General features: G+C 42.1%; 1 protein-coding gene across 36 annotated transcripts in view; it reads left to right on the forward strand.

Annotated features, from left to right (window-relative positions):
* The window catches only part of RIMS2 (regulating synaptic membrane exocytosis 2), a 1,685,778-nt gene that overhangs the window by 978,528 nt on the left and 682,143 nt on the right, over positions 1–25,107 (forward strand). For all 36 annotated transcript variants that reach the window (XM_030217702.1, XM_030217600.1, XM_030217677.1 and 33 more), the window contains one exon: positions 17,479–17,578. In XM_030217702.1, coding sequence (XP_030073562.1) covers positions 17,479–17,578 — 100 coding nt within the window. The remainder of the gene's footprint in view (positions 1–17,478; positions 17,579–25,107) is intronic.

Raw genomic sequence — 25,107 nt, forward strand, 5'->3', positions numbered from 1 at the left:
AGTCTATGGAAGTGGAGCATAAATGAGGGAGACCATCAGGGCACCAAAACATATAACAATTGCACCATAATCATCAGGCTTCTGTAATAAAGGATACGCTTCTACTAGGATTAGTGTGAACAACAAAGTTCCATGTATCTTATTATCTTAGAGGTATCCTGAGTTTTCATCAAGGTATGATATTATTGAAGATAATCCTGTAGATCTTTAGGGTCATCACAATTTTTGGTTACATTGTTAAGAGTAATCGACATTCTGGCCAGATAGAAAAGGCCATATTGAGCCTTTAATTTTTTTAGATCTGGGCAAAGAGCTAAAAATTGCTTGTGCCTCTAAATCATAGATTTGCAAAGTCTAGAGCTTTGGTTTTCTCTGAGTTAAGAATTTGAAGAGCATGAAAATATCTCAGGATTTTTAGTACGATAGGCCTCAGGATTTTAGAGAAGCCAATTTGGATCACTGATTTATAAGAATCTTGCTTCCATTTTCCAGATCTTCAAGATCTATTTTGAAGGCATTGAATAGCTTTAGTGTTGGTATATTAAATGGCGATATATCAAATTTTAAATAAACTATAAACTATCAATATATATATATATATATATATATATATATATATATCCTTTGGTGACAAAACTTGCGTTCCTAAGAAGCAAAGATTGTTCATCAGAGACTATCTTCACATCATCATCTATGTCCAAAACCTATAGTCTTAGGGATAGCCTGCCGTACGTAGATTACAAGTGAGTCCACAGCTCAGTCCCACCAGCAATGTATATAGGTGCTCTCTTGATTTGTACATTTTGGGCACATTTGGGTTGCTTTTTTCCACTCCTTACTTAACCCATTTAGGCTACATATATAAACAATTGTTTATCACTTATTAATTTGATATACTGCCTCAAGCACAAGTCAAAGTGGTTTATATACAATTGTACAGGTACTTGCACTGTCCCTAATGTTCTCACAACCTAAGTAGTATATTGTACCTGGGGCAATGGAAGGCTAAGTGATTTGCCCAGGGTCACATGGGGCTGCAGAGGAAATTGAACCCTGTTTCCCAGGATCTCAACCCACTGCTGACCGTTAGGCAGCAGTGGGAGTCGAACCCAGTTCCACTGCACTAACCATTAGGCCACTGTCTTAATTACATACTTTTCACTAAACTTTCTCATCCACTCACTTTATCTAGAAATTCAGACTCCATATAGTCTTTGCCTACTTTCCCAGCTTACTTCTCCCTATATGATACAACGGGGAGGGTCTATATTGTTTCATATGTACCTGGTAATATTGTCCTATTAACCCTTTTGGAGGCCACAATTGATCAAAATCTCTACTATCCCATGCAGTGGGGTATTGCTTAATCAATTGGATGATGTGGAGGGGCTGGGTTCTGGAGCACCAATATACCTACTATTGGGAAACTAGAACAAGCTACACTGTTACATATTTCTACACAGACACTACATGCTAGCACAATTCTTCACCTCAGTTGCACATACAGAACATGGACAGAGCCTAATCTATATAACATGAGTAGCCATACTGGATCAGACCAAAGGTCCATCTAGCCCAGTATCCTGCTTCCAACAGTGGCCATCCCAGGTCACAAGCATCTGGCAGAAACCCAAATTGTGACAACATTCCATCCTACCAATCTAATACAGAATAGGGAGCCACAAAAAAACAACAACAAAAGTTGAAATAGAGACCCCCCCCTCCTCTCTGCCCAAGAAAACCAGACTCTATAAACAGCGCAATACTGGTAAAAAGAAACAGAAAAGCATTTTCTCCTGTACTTTGCAAAATAAAAATAGAAAAAATATACATTTTACAAAGCAGGTACATCTCAGTCCTTACAAAGTATTAAATAAAAACAATGTTTTTTCTACCTTTGTTGTTTGGAAATTTGGCTGGTCCCTGTCTTTTTTTCCATATTCCACGAGTCAGCCTTACAAATTCTTTTCCAGGCTGGACTTTCCATTTCTTCTCTCTCCTCATCTTCTTCCTTTCCTTCTCTACATTTATTTGGCATTGATCTTTCATTTTATGTCCCCACTATCAAATAGCTATAGAGCTGCCAAGTGATCCAGTTCCAGAAGGGAGATTTTTCAACCAGTCCTAGTGTGAACTCATATCCCACATTCATGTGGGATTTGCAGTCCCTGATTCTACCCATCAAAATCTGTGCTGCAGTACATCCAAAATGACTTAAGAAAATGCACTCGGATCCCTGCAGGGTTGGTAATTTGAAGATATCAGAGATGTGCATTTTCAAATACTGTCATATTCCTAATATCAAATTCAAAATAAAATACCTTTTTTCTACTGTTGTTAGAACAATTTATTTTTTCAATTGCTTTGGTCTCACTGTCTCTTTTTCTCTGTTTCTTCTGCCTTTACAGGGTTTCCTGCAAATCTGACACTTCTGTCTCCAAGTGCACCATCCTTCTTTCCTCTGCACCACTATTTGTCCTGTCCAGCATCTCCCTTTTGTGTCCCTTGTCCCTACCATACCCCCAAGTTCAGCATCTGCCCTTTCTGTTTCCCCATCTCCCCCCTTTTTCAGCACAAGCCTTTCTGGTCTCCTCATCTCCCCCTTTTCTAGCATCTGCCCTCCTGGTGTCCCCATGTCTCCCTTTTTCTAACATTGCCGTGTCCCCATCTTCCCCCTTTTTCCAGCATTACCCCTGGGTTACCATCTTACTTGATTTTCCAGAATTACCTCTTTGTCCCCATCTCATCTATTTTTCACCATTGTCCCCATATCCCCATTCCCCCTTCCAGTAGTGCCTTTCTGTGTCCCTATCTCCTCATCCCTTTTTCAGTAGTGCCCCTCTATGTTTCTGTCTCCTCCTCCCCTTTCAAATAGTGCCCTCTCTGTGTCCCTATCTCCTCCTCCCCTTTCCAGTAGTGCCCCTCTGTGTTCCTATCTCCTCCTCCCTTTTCCAGAATTACCTCTTTGTCCCCATCTCATCCCCTTTTCACCATTGTCCCCATATCCCCATCCCTTCTAGTAGTGCCCTTCTGTGTCCCTATCTCCTCCTCCCCTTTCCAATAGTGCCCTCTCTCTGTCTCTATCTCTTCCTCCCCTTTCCAGTAGTGCCCCTCTGTGTTCCTATCTCCTCCTCCCTTTTCCAGAATTACCTCTTTGTCCCCATCTCATCCCCTTTTCACCATTGTCCCCATATCCCCATCCCTTCTAGTAGTGCCCTTCTGTGTCCCTATCTCCTCCTCCCCTTTCCAATAGTGCCCTCTCTCTGTCTCTATCTCTTCCTCCCCTTTTTAATAATGCCTTCTCTGTGTCCCTATGTCCTCCCCCCCTTTCCAGTAGTGCCCCTCTGTGTCCCTTTCTCCTCCTCATAAGTACATAGTACTTTCCAATAGTACCCCTCTGTGTCCCTATCCAACCTCAGTTTTCATGGATGTAGCATCTCATAAGTTTGCTTGTTTTGTTTGGGGTGAAGGCAATGACGATGACGGCTGTGCAGGGGAGTGGAAACATTAACCAAATTGGCTTCTTTGCTTACAGGACATACTGGACTAGAAAGGCTCACTTCCACTCGTCTATTAAACAAACCTCCTTGGGCAGCTCTCCCCCCGGACGCTTGCATCTTTCTCCCTCTGTTTCTTCTGCTGCCCGCTGTCTCCCATCTGCATTGTCATTTTTACTGCCCTGAAGTGTTCTCCCTAGGCACCGGCGATTCACAGTCAGCCTTCTGCCAGCGTCAGGGCTTTCTCTTCAGGCGCGTCTCACTCCCACCTCTGCAGAAAGGAGGAAGTTGCGTTAGAGTAGGCAGGAGTCTGGGACGTGCCTGAGGATAAGCCCCGGCGCTGGCAGAAGGCTGACTGTGAATCGCCAGTGCCGAGGGAGAACGCTTCAGGGCAGTAAAAATGGCGATGCAGACGGGAGACAATGGGCAGCAGAAGAAACGGAGAAAGATGCAAAACAAGACTATGTGGCAGGCGGCAGGGAAAGTTACTGGCACGTGGCGCATAGGCCAAAAAACAGAAGAAACTAGTCTTCGCAAGAAAAACAACAAAAAAGCAAAACTGCGAAGATGACTAACAGGAACAAAAATAAAAAACAAGAATATATCAAATTTGTATTTAAAAATATGAATACATAAAAAAGTCAAAAACATAAAAAAGACGACACTTATTTGTAAAAAATTTAAACACTTTATTAGCGAAAGGATAGCAGGGAGAAAGGGACTCGACACAGCTGTGTTTCGGCCATACAGGCCTGCGTCAGGAGTCTTCTCATTATGTGTTGATTTTAATTCTATCCAATTGTAGAGAAACTATGTGTCTCTTTTTTATACTGTAGCATTTAATAATACTTGAAACAAAGTCAAGCAGAAAAGATCGCTGCTCGGATCTTTTTTGCTTGACTTTGTTTCAAGTTAGGTCATTTTTTTTTTAATAGCTAAAAAAAGATAGCATGCACCCCCTGCTGGCCAAACTAGAGAACTGCACTTCAAAATGTAAGAGAGTCAATTTTACAGGCTTAAAGCACACTGTTCTTGTCACATGTACTAATACTCTTTTAAAGAGGTTGCAGATTCTGCAGAATGTGGTGGTTCACTCATTTTTTTTTTCATCATAGAAATTTGATAGAGTAACCCCATTAGTGTTCAAAACCCATTGGTTGCCTGTACAGGCAAGAATGTATTTTAAAGCCAGTACAACTGTTTTTAAAATATTATATGGAGTAGTCTATCAGTATATGATTTCTTTAAGTAAATTTCCTAATTGTATCAGAATTTTAAGATTAAAATACCTTTTGATTTTACACTTGCCTTCTGTTAAAGCTATTAGATTCAAGAGGTTTGTTTATTCTTCATTTACTTTTTCCAGGACAATAATGTAGAATGATCTATCTTTGAGTGTCAGAAGTCTTACTAATTATTTTTTGTTTAGGAAGGTTTTATGTTTAAATCATCTTTATTAAAGGACAAAGACAAATACCAGCCGCTTCCCCAAAAAGGGAGCTGCGCTGCCAAACATCAGCAAGACTTTTCTCATTACATAACTTTACTCTTCCTGCCTTTTCACGACTACTGTCCCTGCCGCCTCCTCCTCCCTTCCCCCCTTTCTCCCCTCCCCCCTTTCTCCCCCTCCCCCCTTCTCCTTTTCAGCCTTTTCAGTTTTAAAAGCATGGTTGTTTAATAAATATTTGTGTTAGGATTTAAACTAGGTTGTAAGCTATGGATTGTAGTATCTCAGGTATACCTGACTTCTTTTCTATAATCCACATTAACTTTGTGATGTAACTGTGAAATATAAAACGGTATTAGTATTAGTTATTAAAGAAGACCTGGGAAAAGCCATTGCTTATCCCAGGTGTGAAGTATCATAGAATCTGGCTACATTTTGGGATCCTGCCAGGGATTTGTGAACTGGATTGGCTACAATTAGACCAAAAAGTTAATCATCACGTTTCTGACCCAGTTTAGCAATTCTTACGTACCATAGACAACTGTAATGATAGATTACACATCTGAAATTAGTCATTTGTAATTTATGTTTGAGTTCTTCCAGTACTTGGATTTGTACCATCTGACCCTTGTGATTTTCTGCACTTTAATTTATCAGCTTGCCTTCTTACATCCTCCCAGTTCACTGTGATTTATTTCAGCACCACCAGATCATTGCCAACATCTTCCTTAATAATATCCAAAGCAAATAATTCATTTAGGGACCATGTTACTAAGATATATTGAGCAACTAGCATAGGTTTTATTATGGTTTATGGTTATGGTTTACTTTGATATACCACCTTTCCTTAAATAATAAAAAAAGTGGTATATAATAAAAACTAACTATATGATAGCCATTAGCGCGTACCCATACTAACAACTGTTATGTGACCCTGTAAATAGTTGACCTGAACCATATTCAGCTTTCATTCAAGTGCCTAATCTTCATTAGAGTGGCATCCTTAGCTGCTGTTATTGTATCGATCCATCAGGGTGCAGGTCTTCCTATTTTATATTGATCTTCATCCATGCCAAGCATGATATTTTTTCTCTAAAGATCTTTCTCTTCGCATGATGTTTCTGAAGGAAGAAAATGTAAAATACTAGGACTAGGGGACACACAATGAAGCTACAAAGTAGTAAATTTAAAACAAATCAGAGTAACTTTTCTTCACTCAGTTTGTAATTAAACACTGGAATTCGTTACCAAAGAATGTAGTGAAAGCATTTAGCTTAGCAGGGTTTAAAAAAGTTTCGATTGGCTTCCTCAAGGAAAAGTCCATAGACCATTATTAAAAATGGACTTGGGGAAAATCCACTGCTTATTTCTAGGATAAACAGCATTAAATGTATTGTACTTTTTTGGGATCTTGCCAGATACTTGTGACTTGGATTGGCCACCGTTGAAAACAGGATGCTGAGCTTGATGGACATTTGGTCTGTCCCAGTATGGCAGTACTTATGTGCATATGGAAAATTAGGTTGTAAGAAATTTGTTGCTATAATGTTTATGAATCTTGTTGATTGGAGGCCCACTGGGCTGAATTGGCAGAAGAGATGCTAACCCCCCCCCCCCCCCACACACACACACACACACATACACACCAATCTGCTGTTTGGAGGCCAGCTGGGAGCTTTGGAGCACTGTAGATCACAATCCATGGAGCCAGATAAGGCAGAGAGAACACTGGTCGCTGAACGACCGGACTCCTGCTGATCCGTGGACCGCTAGGCCAAATCTGCAGCAAAGATGCCGACCTCTTGCATACAACAGCCAACAATCCTGCTGATAGGAGGCCAGGTGGACTGACTCGGCAGAAGAGATGCTGACCCCTCTCATACAACAGTCACTGAGACCCATCCTCGCAGTCGGCGCTGTGTGAAGGGGCTGATCGGAAACTGATGAGAAGCCTACCATGATACACCAGCTGAGGGAACACGTGCCCCTCCCGTACTACATCCACCAAGATTCACCCTCATGGCCAACTCCACGTGGTGGGATAAGCCAGGTACCATCAGTTGGTGCACGGACGGGCACCGAAGAACGGGCATTGGAAGAGCTGGGTACATCAACATCACGGTCAGCAGGGACTCACTGCTCATAACCTGCACCATGAGGTTGAACAAACTGGGAAGCACTCCCCGCGGGTAGCTGGGCCTCTGATGCCGGCAAGGACTCACCGCACGCACGCAACCGGAGATGGAACAAGGCGAGATGAACCTGTGAGTAATGCCAAAGAGTAGCACAGACCTCACTTCCATCACCACTATTCTAATTGAGCATGTTTTGCCTACTTTATCTACCCACACCATCCATCAGTAACTTCTTGACAGTAGATAGTACACTGATAAGTTCAAGATAACTAATTAGAGGATGAACAAGAAAAACAGCTCTGTAATTGTACTGTAGCTTTCGTAATAGGAAACAGAATGGACAGGGGCTAAATTCCCATACTAAGTTCCCATATTGTAGCTTGTGAAATAGGAAACAGAGTGGTCAGGGACTAAATTCCCATAAACTTCTGTCAAAGGTTCCTGCATTTAACACATCACATACAATTAATACAATTCTTGACTGGGAATCTGATCCTGAGAATAGCCACTGGGTGACTCCTATCCTTGTGCCCAAATATCCTTCAAAATGGCCAACCTAAGGACATGGGTTTTTGTTTTTATTATAGGACAATAATATGGACAATTGGAACGCCAGCTGCATCACCCAATGACTTAACAAAATCCCTATATGCATCACTGACAAATGACGCTCCCACCATCAACTGGAAGAACCTAAATACATCCCTCAAAACAAAACAGAAACTGAACCAATAAGAAAAACTAAGCCAGACTAACAATCAACAAGACCACAATCTTAAAACAGACAAACCACACAGACAACTAAAAACTGTTAAAATACACCAAAATCAATTATGATACATATGTCCTGTTACACTTAGGATAAATAAATGCAAGATCGGCAGTTAATAAGTCAGATATTGGATAGAAATGGAACAACTAGGACTACTGGTCATCACAGAAACATGGCTACACCTCGAAGACAACCCAGAACTGCTGGACCTATGCCCACTGGGTTATAAAACAATACAAATAAACAGAACGAAAACGAAGGGAGGTGGAATCGCAATAATATACAAGGCTTCTTTCAAAGTAGAGCTATTGTTTGATTTGTATTGATAACAAAGTAGAGCTCGCAGCTAAACACATATCCTCAGGAATTGAAATTTTGGCATGCAAAATCACTGACTCAGCTATAGATGGTCAATTACGCATCATACTGTACTACTGACTCCCAGGAAGCTAGACAAACACCCAAGATGATTTATTGGTCTTTGTATCAAACATCTGCACAAACCAACAAAATGTCCTACTAATAGGAGATATCAATCTGCACCTAGAAAAACACCAGAACTCTAATGAACTTCCTAAACCAATGGATGTGTGGGATGAGGGACCTTGTGCTGTTTTGAAGTTCCACTAGTTTAGGAACTTCAAAACAGCACAAGGTCCCTCATCCCACACAAAAGGTCATCTACTAGACATACTAACACACAGGTTCTCAGCAGACAACAACCATAAATTAGAAAACCACAAATGGGAAGAGGTACCATGGTCAAACCACAGCAAGCTCACTTTTACACTAAGTGGAAAGAGAATGGTAAGAACAGAGAACCAAGACCACCACCCACATTCACAACAAGAGGGAGGGTGGGCAACTACACCATCTGATGAACGAACACAGTAACTTATCACTGAATGACATCCACTTCATAAGAAATTGGGATGAAGCAAGTGAAAACACACTGAACAAAATAGCACCACTTAAAATTAAAACAAGAAACAAGAAACAATCACGTCCCTGGTTTAACGAAGTGCTATTACAAATGAAAAAACACTATGCAGGAAACTAGAAAGACCATGGGCCAAAAACAAAACAGAGTTAAACAAGGGTATATGGAGAACAGCCATAAGAAAATATAAACACATTATAAAGAAAGCTAAAGCTGAATACTACAGCACCTATGCAAACCCTGAACAGATCAACACAAAAAATATATTCAGAATCATGAACAATCTACTGAAAACCCAAGGCATATTGGCATTAACTGAAATACCACAACTGCAGACGAGCTTGCATAATACTTTGAACAAAAAATAGCAAATACAAGATCAATCCTTGTGACTCCACAAGCATCCATCATAGATATCTTACAAGAATGCAAAACAAACGACACTCACACCATGGAAGACAGAATATGGTCTTTCTTCAAATCACCCAAAACAAGCACAGTAAAGGCATTACTGACAAAATACGCTCATGCGAACTGCCTGCTAGATGAATGCTCCAACTACATGATGAAAAACCCACCAGAATGGTTCATCAAATGCCTCACCAAACACATCACATACATGTTGTCATATGGACAGTTCCCAACAGATAAAGAAGACATTGTACTTACTCCAATACCCCAAAACACAACAAATAAGATTGGCGATCTCACAGACTACAGACCAGTGGCCTTGATACCACTACTGACCAAAATGATAGAGGGTCTGGTAGCATAGCAACTAATGGAATACCTGACACAACACTCAATACTTCATAAATCTCAATCAGGGTTCAGACCACAACACAGCACATAACTACTCTGATAACGAAGTTCAGAAGCTTAATATGCCAAGGTCACAATATATTACTACTACAATTTGAAATGTTAAGTGCGTTTGATCTAGTAGACCACACAACATTAATTGCCTTGTTCAATTATATGGGAATCAGTGGCGCTGTGGCTGCATAGTTCAGTAGCTTTCTAAAGACCAGATCCTACCTACATTGTAATGGTGTCTAACCAGATATAAGCCTGTTGGAAATCTGAGTGTGGGATACCACATGGTTCTCCAATATCACCAACACTGTTCAATATAATGATGGTCCCACTTGGCAAAAAACTGGAATTAATGGGTTTCAACCCATTTATATACGCAGATGATGTCACCATTTACTTACCTTTTAAGAACAGTATCACAGAAATACTGGACAAGGTTAAAAAGGTCTGGACCTCATGGAATAAAGGCAAAACCAAATTCCTGGTTCTATGAAGCTTGCACAACCCCACATCTCACCAAAATTTCACAATCTACCATCAAACATACCAAATCAAAACACAACTAAAAATACTGGGAATCATTCTTGATAAACATCTATCAATGGATAGTCAAACATCAACAGTAACATCAAAATGATTCAAACACTATGGAAACTGAGAAGGATCAGAGACTACTTTCCTAGACAGTCATTTTGAATAATGGTACAATCGACGATACTATCACAACTAGACTACTGCAATGCAGCATACTTAGGGTGCAAGCAAAATACACTATAATTGCTGTAAACCGTCTAAAACAAGGCAGCAGACTGATATTCAAGAAGTTGAAATATGAAAAAGCCACTTCACTGCTTGAAATAATTACACTGGCTGCCAATCAAGTAATTTACAAGATACTATTTGGTATGTCCCCTGAACACATGATAGATATGATCGAACTATCCTCAAGAAATACAGGCCCAGAAACCAGAAGCTGCCTACTTCTTCACCTACCCAACTGCAGAAACATAATGTACAAAACCGTCTACACAGCAGGATTTCGCTACCTGGGTTCCAAGTGGTGGACTATGAGTGAGGGAAGGAGAGAGATGCTGGAGACCATGAAGAGGGTGGGATGCTGGACACCACAGACTAGGGAAGAAGAAGAGAAGGAGAGAGAGATGCAGAAGGGGGAGGGAAGGAAAGAAATGCTAGAGACAAAGGGCGGGGTTGAGAGGAAGAGAAGGAAAGAGATGCTGGAGACCCGATGGGGGGAGGGGGTGGAATGCTGGACATTATACGGAGGTAGTGGGAGAAGCGAAGAAGACAGAAAACTGAGAGTATGATTAAATGGTCAATATTCTCAGTGGAGAAGGGTAATTAGTGGGGTTCCCCAGGGCTCTGTGCTGGGACCGCTGCTTTTTAACAGATTTATAAATGACCTAGAGATGGGAGTAACTAGTGAGGTAATTAAATTTGCTGATGACACAAAGTTATTCAAAGTTGTTAAATTGCAAGAGGATTGTGAAAAATTATAAGAGGACCTTATGAGACTGGGCGTCTAAATGGCAGATGGCGTTTAATGTGAACGAGTGCAAAGTGATACATGTGGGAAAGAGGAACCCGAATTATAGCTACGTAATGCAAGGTTCCACGTTAGGAGTCACCGACCAAGAAAGGGATCTAGGCCAGGGCTCTTCAGCTTGGAGAAAAGACGGCTGAGGGGAGATGTGATAGAGGTCTATACAATAATGAGTAGAGTGGAAAGGGTAGACGTGAAGCATCTATTTACTCTTTCCAAAAATACTAGGACTAGGGGGCATGTGATGAAGCTACAAAGTAGTAAATTTAATAAGAATTGGAGAACATTTGTCTTCACTCAACGTGTAATTAAAATCTGGAATTCATTGGTAAGGTGGTTAGCTTAGCAGGGTTTAAAAAAGGTTTGGACGGCTTCCTAAAGGAAAAGTCCATAGACCATTATTAAAATGGACTTGGGGAAAATCCACTGATTATTTCTAGGATAAGTAGCATAAAATGTTTTGTACTTTTGGGGGGATCTTGTCAGGTATTTGTGACTTGAATTGGCCACTGTTGGAAACAGGATGCTGGGCTTGATGGACTTTTGGTCTATCCCAGTATGGCAATACTTATGTACTTATATGAAGCATGAGAGGAATGTGGGCGGTGCTCACAGTTTTGCACATAACTTATAGAGTACACATGAATTTTTATAAGAACATAACATAAAAGCATAAGAGTAGCTATACTGAGACAAACTGATGATCCATCTAGCCCAGTATTCTGCTTCCAGCAATAGCCAGTCCAGGTCACAAGTACCTGGCAGAATCCCAAATAGTAGCAATATTCTATGCTACCAATCCCAGGACAGCAGTGGCTTTTCTCCATTGCTGCTATGTGGGATTAGAGCAACTATGCAATCATTTCCAGGGTCAGTCAGATCACCTTTCTTCAGTATTGGTATGCACACAGGTCTTTTCCAGTGAGTGGGTCCTGATATTATCTTCCAGATTTCTTGACAGAGCTTTAAGTATTGTAACAACTGTGTTGTAATGACAGACTACGGACTTTTCTTCCATGAACTTGTCCAAACGTTAACAGCTCTTACCACATCCTCTGTTAACGATTTCCAGAGCTAAACTGTTCATTGAGTAAAATATATTTCCTCCTATTCATTTTAAAAGTACAGAATTACCATGTAACTTTGTTGCGCGTGTCTCCTAGTTTTAGTAATTTTTGAAAGAATAAGCAATCGATTCATGTTTAGCCATACTACACCACTCAGGATTTTGTAGATCTCTATCATATCCCCCTTCCCCCACAGCCATTTCTTTTCCAAGCTGAATCTTTTCTAATTCTGCTACATCTTTGTTGAGATATGGAGATCAGAATTGCACACAATACTCAAGGTGAGGTCGCACCATGGAACAATACAGAGACATCTTAGTATTCTTTCTCTTACTTTTTATCCCTTTCTTAAATTCCTAACATCCAGTTTGCTTTTTTGTCTTCTGCCACACACTGGGCAGAAGATTTCAGAATATTGTCCTCATTGACACTTAGGACTTTTTCTTGGTTGCTGACTCCTAAGGTGGACCCTAACATCAGGTAACTATGATTTGGATTATTCTTCCCATTGTGCATTACATTAAATCTCATCTGCCATTTGGATGCCCAGTCTTCCAGTTTTCTAAGGTCTTCCTGAAATTTTTCACAGTCTGCATGTGTTTTAATGACTTTGAATAGTTTTGTGTCATCTGCAAAATTAATCACCTCACTTGTTCCCATTTCTAGATCATTTGTAAATATGTTAAATAGCACCAGTCTCAGTACAGATCCCTGGAGCATGCTACCTTCCTTTACTGAGAGAGATGGCCATTTAACATATTACCCTCTGTGTTCTAGCCATTAATCAGTTCCTAATCCACAACTGAACATATACTCCTATTCCATGGCTTTTTAATTTCCTTGGGAGTCTCTCATGAAGGATTTTGTCAAAAGCTTTCTGAAAATTAAAATATACTACATCGACCGGCTCACCTTTATCCACCTTAAAAGAAATGAAGCAAATACATTAGGCAAGACTTCTAAATCCATGTTGACTCTGTCCTACTAAACCATGTTTGTCTATCAGGCTTATTTTCAAAAGAGAAGGGCGCCCATCGTTCGACACAAATTGGGAGATGGGCGTCCTTCTCTCAGGGTCGCCCAAATCGGCATAATCGAAAGCTGATTTAGGGCGTCCCCAACTGCTTCCCGTCACGGGTATGACCAAAGTTCCCGGGGGGGTGTCGGAGGCATACCAAAGGCGGGACTGGGGCGTGCCTAACAGATGGGCGTCCTCGAGAGATAATAGAAAAAAGAAGGGCGCCCTTGACGAGCACTTGGGTGACTATACTTGGTCCATTTTTTCTTATGACCAAGCAGTGGTGCAGCACGATGACCCCCACCCTCGGCGCATCAACACCTCCCCCCCCCCCCCCGACAAGTGCCTAACCTCCTCAGCTCCCTCCGGCTCCAACCAGCTCCCACACCCTACCTTTAAAGAAATTTCCGAAGCCGCGGAGAGGCGAGGCGCAGCGCCTCGTGCCTGCATGTAAAAGAAGCATGGATCGTCATCGGGCCTTCCCTCACGCTGTCTGTCCCGCCGTTGCGGAAATAGGAAGTTGTGTCAGCGGAGGGCGGGACAGACAGCGTGAGGGAAGGCCCGATGACGATCCACGCTTCTTTTACATGCACGCGCCTCACCTCTCCACGGCTTCCAAAATTTCTTTAAAGGTAGGGTGCGGGAGCTGGTTGGAGGGAGCTGAGGAGGGTAGGCACTGGGTCAGGGGGGGTGTTGATGCGCCGAGGGGGGGGTGTCATCGTGCTGCACCAGGGGGGGGGGGAGCTGGCAGGGAGCCCCCCCCCCCCCCGAGCTGACACCTGGGGCTGACCGCCTCTCCCGCCCCCCCCTTGTTACACCACTGTGACCAAGCCTGAAAAAGGTGCCCGAACTGCTGACCAAATGACCACCGGAGGGAATCGGGGATGACCTCCCCTGACTCCCCCAGTGGTGACTAACCCCCTCCCACCCTGAAAAAAACAACTTTCAAAACTTTTTTTGCCAGCCTGAAATGTCATACTCAGGTCCATCGCTACAGTATGTAGGTCCCTGGGAGGAGAGGTATGTGTGTGTCAGCGGAGGTATAGTGAAGGCGTGGATGTCCTTCTTTCAAACATTTGGATGTCCTGAACTGCCCCCCCCCCCCCACACACACACAGGAACGGCCAAATTTCAATGGAGTGGAGTGGAGGAGTGGCCTAGTGGTTAGAGCACTGGACTTGCAATCCAGAGGTGGCTGGCTCAAATCCCACTGCTGCTACTTGTGATCCAAAATTCAAATAAATAAAGGGGGTGTCGCAGGCATAGCAGGCATGGACATCCTTCTCACAGAAGCATCCACATTTTGGACGTCTTCAACTGCCATCGCAGGGATGGAGGCATAGCGAAAGACGTCCTTCACCCATACTCTTTAAAAAAAAAAAAAGTCGTCCCTGACGAGCACTTGGATATTTTCACCTGGACTTGTATTTTTCTAAGATTGTAGATGACAATTTATTTAAGGTTGTAGACGGCTATTATACACGCAGCTTGTCTGCATATATGAAGCCGTCTTTGGCATGCGCAGAACAGTCACACATAGTGCATGGTTGGAAGAGAGTTCGACAACATAGGTGCTACCCATGCAAAGGCACGGGCTTGAATAATCACCCCATGCAAACTATATGACCATGAGACTAGTAGTAAACCTGGTTTTCTATTCACAAGGGCTATGCAGGGATTTATCACTGAATAATGTTTTTGAAGATACTCAGGAGCAATGTTATCAGAGGGGAGGGGGGGGAGTTAGAAAGTTGCAGTAAAAAAGAGCTTTTACCGTACCTTGATTCACCATGGGATTCACCAATCTGTGGCATCTGTATACTGCAGGTTGCTGAATCCTATGGGTATAGGACTTAACATTACCTGCCAACCACCTGACAGGCAGTGTTAGTACATGTGCTCAGGAGCATTGGGATGCCAAGCTGTAGCCCATTGCTCTTGAGCTATCTTGTAAAGGGGTCAGAACTGGATATAGAAGTAATGGGTTGGTCATAGGCCCTCCCCACCCAAACAAAGCTCTCCCTAGTGTCCTTCCCCAATCAGACCACCCTCCTATGTAAACCTCTCAACCTACCTAGATGTTAGTTGTGCCCCACTGGACGCACCTCCACCAATATGACATCCCCAGGCCTACCTTATTTAAAAATCCCTGGTGTTTAGTGGTCAGGCAGGAGTGATGTCCAGTTGTTCCTGCTCTCGCCGGTCATCCTTCAAAAGGGCACTGGAAACCCATAGAGGATGGTGGGTGGAAGTTGGCCACTGGGGGTCATGTTGACATTGAGGGGGGTCACTGGAGGGAGCTTCGGCTGGACAGGGGGACCTATGCCCACTAGCTGCAGTGGGATTTGAACCAGTCAAGAACGGTGCTCTAACTACTAGACCACTCCTCCACTCCACTTGCATTGTGCACCAAGCTGTGTTACCAAATTTATATAATAATGAGCTGCTTTACACGCATTTGCATGTTTTGCATCTCCTAATCATGTAACATGAATTTACTTATATAATGCTGCGTTAGAGCACACACCAATCGTTTGAGCCATTTCACACAAGATAAGGGGAAAATAACTATGATTAAAGTGCAGGCCTAATTTTTACACAATTGGAAAAATATTGAAAAATACGTTAAAATAGCTGTTGATAATGTGGAAAATGTTCATGCTGCAAATGCTTTACCAATGAACTGAAAACTTGAACAGTTGTAGAAATACTGACACAAGAACTCTCTGCTATGCTTCCAGGTGTGCCATTAAAATAATCTTTTGAGAATGTGATTGAATTTCTTTTTCTTACTGGTTCCTTTTATATGAACACACCACCTCTCTGAGCACACCACCCGAACTCTCGTCCACGCTCTCATTACCTCTCGCCTGGACTACTGCAACTTACTCCTCACCGGCCTCCCACTTAGCCATCTATCCCCCCTTCAATCTGTTCAGAACTCTGCTGCACGTCTCATATTCCGCCAGAACCGATATACTCATATCACCCCTCTCCTCAGGTCACTTCACTGGCTTCCGATCAGATACCGCATTCAATTCAAGCTTCTCCTTCTTACCTACAAATGCACTCAGTCTGCTGCCCCTCACTATCTTTCTACCCTCATCTCCCCTTACGTTCCCGCTCGTAACCTCCGTTCACAGGATAAATCCCTCCTCTCAGTACCCTTCTCCACCACCGCCAACTCCAGGCTCCGCTCATTCTGCCTTGCCTCACCCTATGCTTGGAACAACCTTCCTGAGCCCTTACGCCAAGCCCCCTCCCTGCCCGTCTTCAAGTCTTTGCTTAAAGCCCACCTCTTCAATGCTGCGTTCGGCACCTAACCCTTACCGTTCAGTGAATCCAGACTGCCCCAATTTGACTGCCCCTATCGGACCGACCGTTCACTTGTCTATTAGATTGTAAGCTCTTTGAGCAGGGACTGTCTCTCTTTGTTAAATTGTACAGCGCTGCGTAACCCTAGTAGCGCTCTAGAAATGTTAAGTAGTAGTAGTTCCTTTTATATGTGCAAAATGTGTTCACATCCACCATATTGAGCTAATTTCTGCAGTACGTAAGACTGCATCAAGAGAAGAAGAATAGAGGTACTGCCCCCAAGATTTGCATTGTCAGGATCCTCTATTGGTTCCCAGTATAGATTTTCAAAGTTTTCTAAGACATGAACAATAGTAAGAAGCCACATTTAAGCACTGAAATACAATACTATTTTTGAGTTTGTATGAACTTTCCATGTTTCACTGATACAATTTTATCTTATGCCAAGAAGAATGGAAAATTTTACAGAGGGCTTCTCTTAGTTGTATCTTTATCTTGCCCTGGAAGGAGTTGATGATCTAATACTGTAGTACATTATCATCGTTAACCTTGTTAAGTAAGAATTAAGCCTCACTATACCTTACATAAATTCAAATTTAGTTTAGCCTTTAAAAAATGTAATTAGTATTAACACATCTACTTTGTGACAGTAATAAAAAAAATGGAGATGATAAGATCCCTGGGGAATGTAGATTTATTGCTTTTCACTGTTAAGCAGTACAATTTTAATTTTTGTTGCTGTTTCTATAATCAAAAGACTTGAAGAAGGAATATGTAATACACTAATATTTAAAACAGTTCTATGGTAAAAGGGTACAGATTATTTGGCTGTAAATAAAAAAAAATGTATTCACTAACTTCTGCTTTAAAAGTGTGAGGCTTATCTGATAATCCTATGTCTTTTAAATAGGTTGTAGGAGGAAAGATGACAGAATCAGGTCGTCTATGTGCTTTTATCACCAAAGTAAAAAAAGGAAGTTTGGCTGATACAGTGGGTCACCTAAGACCAGGTATGTATTAATTTTGAGAACCAAAGCTTCTGCTTATAGAATTTAAAGCAGTATGAATGGTGTGACATGAAGTTCTGAAAAGTATCATTTCAAACTGAAAATATCAGGAAAGTGAAATTACCTACAGCCACACAGAGTTCAATTCAACCAACTCTTTTCACCACTGGGAGAAACATAATGGAAAAAATCCAAATGTCTGTCCTAAAAGCAGGCATTTGTGAGGTCATAACAATCATCATAGTATTAGGAAAAGATACACTTCAGGCACAGGCAGCTCCTTGTGACTCTGGGCAAGTCACTTAACCCTCCATTGCCCCATGTAAGCTGCATTGAGCCTGCCATGAGTGGGAAAGCACGGGGTACAAATGTAACAACAACAACATTTAAAAAATGCAAGAGAAACCATTATATATCCTCCAGTTATGCTCTCTAGCTTGCTTACAAATACCTGTTCATCAAAGTGAATAAATACCGGAGCCGGTGGTTGGGAGGTGGGGCTGGTGGTTGGGAGGCGGGGATAGTGCAGGGCAGACTTATACAGTTTGTACCAGAGCTGGTGGTGGGAGGTGTGGCTGGTGGTTGGGAGGCGGGGATAGTGCTGGGCAGACTTATACGGTCTGTGCCCTGAAGAGCACAGGTACAAATCAAAGTAGGGTATACACAAAAAGTAGCACATATGAGTTATCTTGTTGGGCAGACTGGATGGACCGTGCAGGTCTTTTTCTGCCGTCATCTACTATGTTACCTTTTATTCAGCTGTGGCAACCTCTAGATTTGATTATATGTACCCCTTTTGAAAGTTTTTGAGGTGTACCAGACCATTGCTGTAGCTGTGCAGTTCCCATTACTTCCCACAAATGGAAATTTCACACTTTTTAAACCTTTTAATGCTGTGGGCAACTGAAGGCTAGTAGCAAAACCACCTATTTTAAATCAATAATGTAGCAAAGAAAGCAAAATGTTAATAATGATCCCTTCTTAAGCACAGGTTAATTCTTCTCATGTAAAAGTTGTTTTAAAAGGCAAGTAGCAGTTTTCCCAAGAATGTCTGTCAGGGGACAAAATAACTCTCTGAGACTTTAATGGAATGGGGTCAAATATGGTATGGGAGAAAAATAGATGAAGAGACACGATTTTGAAAGTGAGCCACATAAAAGTGTTTCAGAAAAATACAGTTCACATGACCTATTGCATTTCTGTGGGAGAAGCAGTTCCAGTTTCTGTAGCATAGAAACTTTCATACACAGCAAACTGCCTCTCTCTCCTGTTCTCATCTCTCCTAATCACACAGAGCCAACACATAAACACATGCAACAGACACAGATATACAAACAAAAACATACAACTCATCACATGCACATACACAAAAATCAACATACAATGTGTTCTCTTCCTCCTCAGTATATCCATATGATCTTTCTCCCGCAGCCCCTATATTTTCACTTTTCTAATGTCATGTTCCTCTGGCCCCTGAATCCCCCACCATGCATACCCAATATTTGTGTCTGCCTCCTTTACTGTCCAAATGCAATTTGTTTTGAACATGTGGTGCTGGGAGTTCATGAGAGAAACTGGTGCAGGGAGCATTGGTGATTAGGAGACTGTAATGTTTCAGTGGACAGAGGAGGAGGGAGGAGACAGCAGAGGATCTTCAGCCTTGGGATTACCAATCTGGAGAAGCTGCAGACAGACTACAGTCAAGGAAAATATATACTGAGCTTGTCTATAGACAGTTTTAGCAAAACTTAGAGTCTGATTATAATATTTTAAAATGGTAGCGTGTTAACATAGCTCTTTTATCTATCAGTTCATATTGAAAGGTAAGAAGGAAGTAATGTCAGTATAAGAAGTTCATGTAGTAGAATATATCCAGCATGATTAGTTTACATAAGTGTAATTAATTTTTCTCTTATCCCTACCCTTTATATGCTAGGTTTCCTAGTATTGTTTTGTGTAGAGCTATGTATTATTAAAGAGTGAAGCTTCAATTTATTTCTTAATCTATCGATGAAAGCAAATAACCTCTTTAATGTGCATTATTGTTTTAACGGGAGTGAGAACAAGACAAAATATGTAAGGAAAGTAAATGGAAGAACAACATCAGGAAGTATTTTTTCATAGAGAGAGTTGTAGATGCCTGGAATGCCCTTCTGGAGGAGAGACTGAATGAATTCTTTGCTTCGGTCTTCACCGAGGAAGATTTGGGTGGGATACCGGTGTCGGAAATGGTATTTCAAGCGGACGAGTCGGAGAAACTTACTGACTTCATGGTAAACCTGGAGGACGTAATGGGACAGTTCGGCAAACTGAAGAGTAGCAAATCTCCTGGACCGGATGGTATTCATCCTAGAGTACTGATAGAACTGAAAAACGAGCTTGCGTAGCTACTGCTAGTGATATGCAACTTATCCTTAAAATCGAGCGTGGTACCGGAAGATTGGAGGGTGGCCAATGTAACGCCCATTTTTAAAAAAGGCTCCAGGGGAGATCCGGGAAATTATAGACCGGTGAGTCTGACGTCGGTGCCTGGGAAAATGGTAGAGGCTATTATTAAAAACAAAATTACAGAGCACATCCGAGGACATGGATTACTGAGACCAAGTCAGCATGGCTTTTGTGTGGGGAAATCTTGCCTGACCAATTTACTTCAATTCTTTGAAGGAGTGAACAAACATGTGGACAAAGCGGAGTCGGTTGATATTGTGTATCTGGATTTTCAAAAGGCGTTTGACAAGGTACCTCATGAAAGGCTACAGAGGAAATTGGAGGGTCATGGGATAGGAGGAAATGTCCTATTGTGGATTAAAAGCTGGTTGAAGGATAGGAAACAGAGAGTGGGGTTAAATGGGCAGTATTCACAATGGAGAAGGGTAGTTAGTGGGGTTCCTCAAGGGTCCGTGCTAGGACCGCTGCTTTTTAATATATTTATAAATGATTTAGAGATGGGAGTAACTAGCGAGGTAATTAAATTTGCTGATGACACAAAGTTATTCAAAGTCGTTAAATCACGACAGGATTGTGAAAAATTACAAGAGGACCTTACAAGACTGGGAGACTGGGCGGCTAAATGGCAGATGATGTTTAATGTGAGCAAGTGCAAGGTGATGCATGTGGGAAAAAAGAACCCGAATTTATAGCTACGTCATGCAAGGTTCCACGTTAGGAGTTACGGACCAAGAAAGGGATCTGGGTGTCGTCGTCGATAACACACTGAAACCTTCTGCTCAGTGTGCTGCTGCGGCTAAGAAAGCGAATAGAATGTTGGTATTATTAGGAAAGGTATGGAAAACAGGTGTGAGGATGTTATAATGCCGTTGTATCGCTCCATGGTGCGACCGCACCTTGAGTATTGTGTTCAATTCTGGTCGCCGCATCTCAAGAAGGATATAGTAGAATTGGAAAAGGTGCAGCGAAGGGCGACTAAAATGATAGCGGGGATGGGACGACTTCCCTATGAAGAAAGACTAAGGCGGCTAGGGCTATACAGCTTGGAGAAGAGACGGCTGAGGGGAGACATGATAGAGGTATATAAAATAATGAGTGGAGTGGAACAGGTGGATGTGAAGCTTCTGTTCACGCTTTCCAAAAATACTAGGACTAGGGGGCATGCGATGAAACTACAGTGTAGTAAATTTAAAACAAATCGGAGAAAATGTTTCTTCACCCAACGTGTAATTAAACTCTGGAATTCGTTGCCGGAGAAAGTGGTGAAGGCGGTTAGCTTAGCAGAGTTTAAAAAGGGGTTGGACGGTTTCCTAAAGGACAAGTCCATAAACCGCTACTAAACGGACTTGGAAAAATCCAAAATTCCAGGAATAACATGTATAGAATGTTTGTACGTTTGGGAAGCTTGCCAGGTGCCCTTGGCCTGGATTGGCCACTGTCGTGGACAGGATGCTGGGCTCGATGGACCCTTGGTCTTTTCCCAGTATGGCATTACTTATGTACTTATGTACTTATGTGATAGATTAACAGTATTAACAAAACAAAAAAAAGGAGAAAACCCCACAGAGGGTCTCTTGAGGTAAAGAGAATGATAATGAAATTCTGGGAAGCCTGCATGGATCAGCAGGTCAGCCCATAATAGCAATAGGATAACTACTTTGTGCTTCCAAGATTCACTGGGGTAACCCGTATGGAGGTTACAACTTGAATCAACAAAGGTATTCTGCCAGGTACTTGTCACCTGGATTGGCCATTGTTGGAAACAGGATACTGGGCTAGATGAACCATTGATCTAACCCAATATGGCTATTTTTATGTTCTTATGTTTAAAGCATAGGGCTAAATCTGCATGGAGTGGTGGTTATAATCAAAGATAGCGATGATACAACAGCTTTGGGCTTCCAAGAAGGTTAGGAAGACCTACACTGAGGGACCCTGGTTAAAACCCACATTTCATTAAGCATGAGAAGGTCAATTTGTAAATTGCGTAGGAAGGCTTGATCTAGAATTTTGAAAAATGGTATAGGTGCAGCGAAGGGCGACTAAAATGATAGCGGGGATGGGACAACTTCTCTATGAAGAAAGACTAAGGAGGCTAGGGCTTTTCAGCTTGGAGAAGAGACGGCTGAGGGGAGACATGATAGAGGTATATAAAATAGTGAGTGGAGTGGAACAGGTGGATGTGAAGCGTCTGGTCACGCTTTCCAAAAATACTAGGACTAGGGGGCATGCGATGAAACTACAGTGTAGTAAATTTAAAACAAATCGGAGAAAATTTTTCTCCACCCAACGCATAATTAAACTCTGGAATTCGTTGCCGGAGAATGTGGTGAAGGCGGTTGGCTTGGCAGAGTTTAAAAAGGGGTTAGACAGTTTCCTAAAAGACAAATCCATAAACCACTACTAAATGGACTTGGGAAAAATCCACAATTCCAGGAATAACATGTATAGAACATGTATAACATGTATAGAACATGTATAACATGTATTTGTACGTTTGGGAAGCTTTCCAGGTGCCCTTGGTCTGGATTGACCGCTGTTGTGGACAGGATGCTGGGCTCGATGGACCCTTGGTCTTTTCCCAGTGTGGCATTACTTATGTACTTATGTACTTATAATGGCAGATAAAGACCAACATGACCCATCTATCCTACCCACTAAAGTTGCTGGGGTTCTACCCACCCAGTGGCGTAGCAAGGGCGGGGCGGTGGGGGCGGTCCGCCCCGGGTGTCAACAGGTGGGGGGTGCTCCGTCCACCTCCCCTCCCGGCGCAGCGCCTCTCACTCCCCCGACAGTCCCCACCTGCCTACCAGCTGAGCTCCGGCTGGCACCTCCAATCTGCAGCGCTGCTGACTTTAAATGAAGAAAACCGTCTCGTCGTTGGCCCTTCACTACTGAGTCCCGCCCTCTGATATAACTTCCTATTTCCTCGAGGGCGGGACTCAGTAGTGAAGGGCCAACGACAAGACGGTTTTCTTCATTTAAAGTCAGCAGCGCTGCAGATTGGAGGTGCCAGCCGGAGCTCAGCTGGTAGGCAGGTGGGGACTGTCGGGGGGAGTGAGAGGCGCTGCGCCGGGGGGGGGGGAAGTTAGGGTCCACACCAGGGGGGGGCGCCGCTGACGCCAGGTGGGGCGCCGTGTTGCACTGCACCCGGGGGGGGGGGGGGTGCGCGCAGCGGCGATCCGCCCCGGGAGTTAGCCAAGCACGGAACGCCACTGTACCCACCACACAGTGCAGGATTCTTCCCCATGTTTTGTTTTTTGGGGGGTTGTATCTGCTGTACAGTGCAGGCTACTGTCTCCCTGCCTTTGTTTTTGGGACTTGTTCTACCACACTACAGCATTAATAAACTTTTATGATTGTACAGATTATTGTAAACTTGGTCATGAGAAGGGAAATGGGTGTGAATGTTTAGTGTGAATATTGGTTTTGTGGAAAGCAAAGTTGATGTTGGCAGGATTCAAAATAGCCCAATAGCTGAGGTAGTAGAAGCTGCTGCTTTGACAGATTTTTATATGCCTGTGACATATTTGAAGTATAGTGGTTAGAAGAAGTTGAGAAGATAGTTAAACAAATTGGTTGTGGAGTAGAGGGAAGAATTGGCATTGTTTTGATTAAATATAGGAAAGTTATTGTTTTTTTATCAGCTGTCATTTATGTTCCTATAGCTTTAATTTATATTGTTTTATTACTTAATTTTTTTGTAGGATTTAACTTCCCTTTTTTTAATCAATGATTTTCCTTTCAGATGAAAAATTCAATATTTTCTTTTCCCTTTTACACCATTATTTCTTGTGGAGTCTTACCTCATTTATGATTTTTAAATTAGTGAAATGAAGCAATAATTTGTGGGTTATTTCCTTTAATTTAAGTTGATGTCACAGCAGTAGTGTGCTCAATATATTTTATTGGTCCTATTCCGGTGTTGATGATTTTTTATCTTATATTCTTGCAGACACCAGGTGAAAACTTGTGCAATGCAAATCATGCAGTGCCTTATATCAACTCATTTCAAGGTCATAATATCTACATATTAGAAAAGGGATAATGAAAATTATGCATATTAATGTAAAATCTAAGGAGGACAACTTTCAAAGTTTTTCCTACAGGTAAACATCAGTTTTACCCTTGGGTAAAGTCTCACTGAGAATTCCTCCCTATCTCCTTGAATACTTTTAACTGGATCAAAGGAAAGGGAGGAGATTAGGGAAAGGAAAAGTACATAAGTAGTGTGTATCTTACCTACTTTCATCAAAGCTAATTTCCATATTTGTGACAGATGGCCACACCCACTTCAGGTCTTGTCAGCCAATCAGAAATGAGGACATGCCTACTCTGTCTACTCCCCTCCCCAATCTCTTGGATGACATCACCGAATATGACAACATAGCCCTGCCCCTTTTGTATAATCCCCACCCCTAGCCCCATCGTATTTGCATAGCCCTCCTCTAACCCTGCCCCCATTATGCATAGCCCCTTTCCAAACCCTGCCGTTTTCAGTAACATCACAGGAATTGACATCATAACCACATCTCTTTTTTCCAAGATGGCAGCAACCACTGAACACATCACATCATTTTCTGTTTCACACTACTCACCATCTTAGATGGGTGGCACATGACTGGAATTGACATCAAAAGCCTCTGAAACTGCCCTCTACAGCTGCAAAGGAATGTGTGCAGCTTATCCTTTTTTTTTCTTACAGGACAAAAAAAAAGTAATTTTAGCCTTCAGTTTTGTTTTGTTTTTAATTTTTATTTGAATAGGATACTTTTGCTGTTTAACCCACAGCTCTAATGATTTTAAACCCCTAAAGTGTGTTTATTTTAAGCTGGATTGAGTTTGTTTTACCCTATCCTTAAAGCCATTTCTTTGTTTTTAAAAGCAGAAGTCTGTTCGTTTCCTTTTTTTCAGAAAAACATCAGCAGACCCAAAGCTGTTTAAGATAACTTTTCACAAGAAACCATAGGGAGTGTGGCTCGTCAAGCTTTCAAAGATAGATACAAGCAAATTTTTATAGAATTTCATCCTACTGCAATGCCCAACACTCCCAGAAGAGCTGAATCAGGGGCTATAAAATAATA

The sequence above is a fragment of the Microcaecilia unicolor genome, chromosome 1, assembly GCF_901765095.1.
Source record: "Microcaecilia unicolor chromosome 1, aMicUni1.1, whole genome shotgun sequence".
NCBI classification, from domain to species: Eukaryota; Metazoa; Chordata; class Amphibia; order Gymnophiona; family Siphonopidae; genus Microcaecilia; species Microcaecilia unicolor.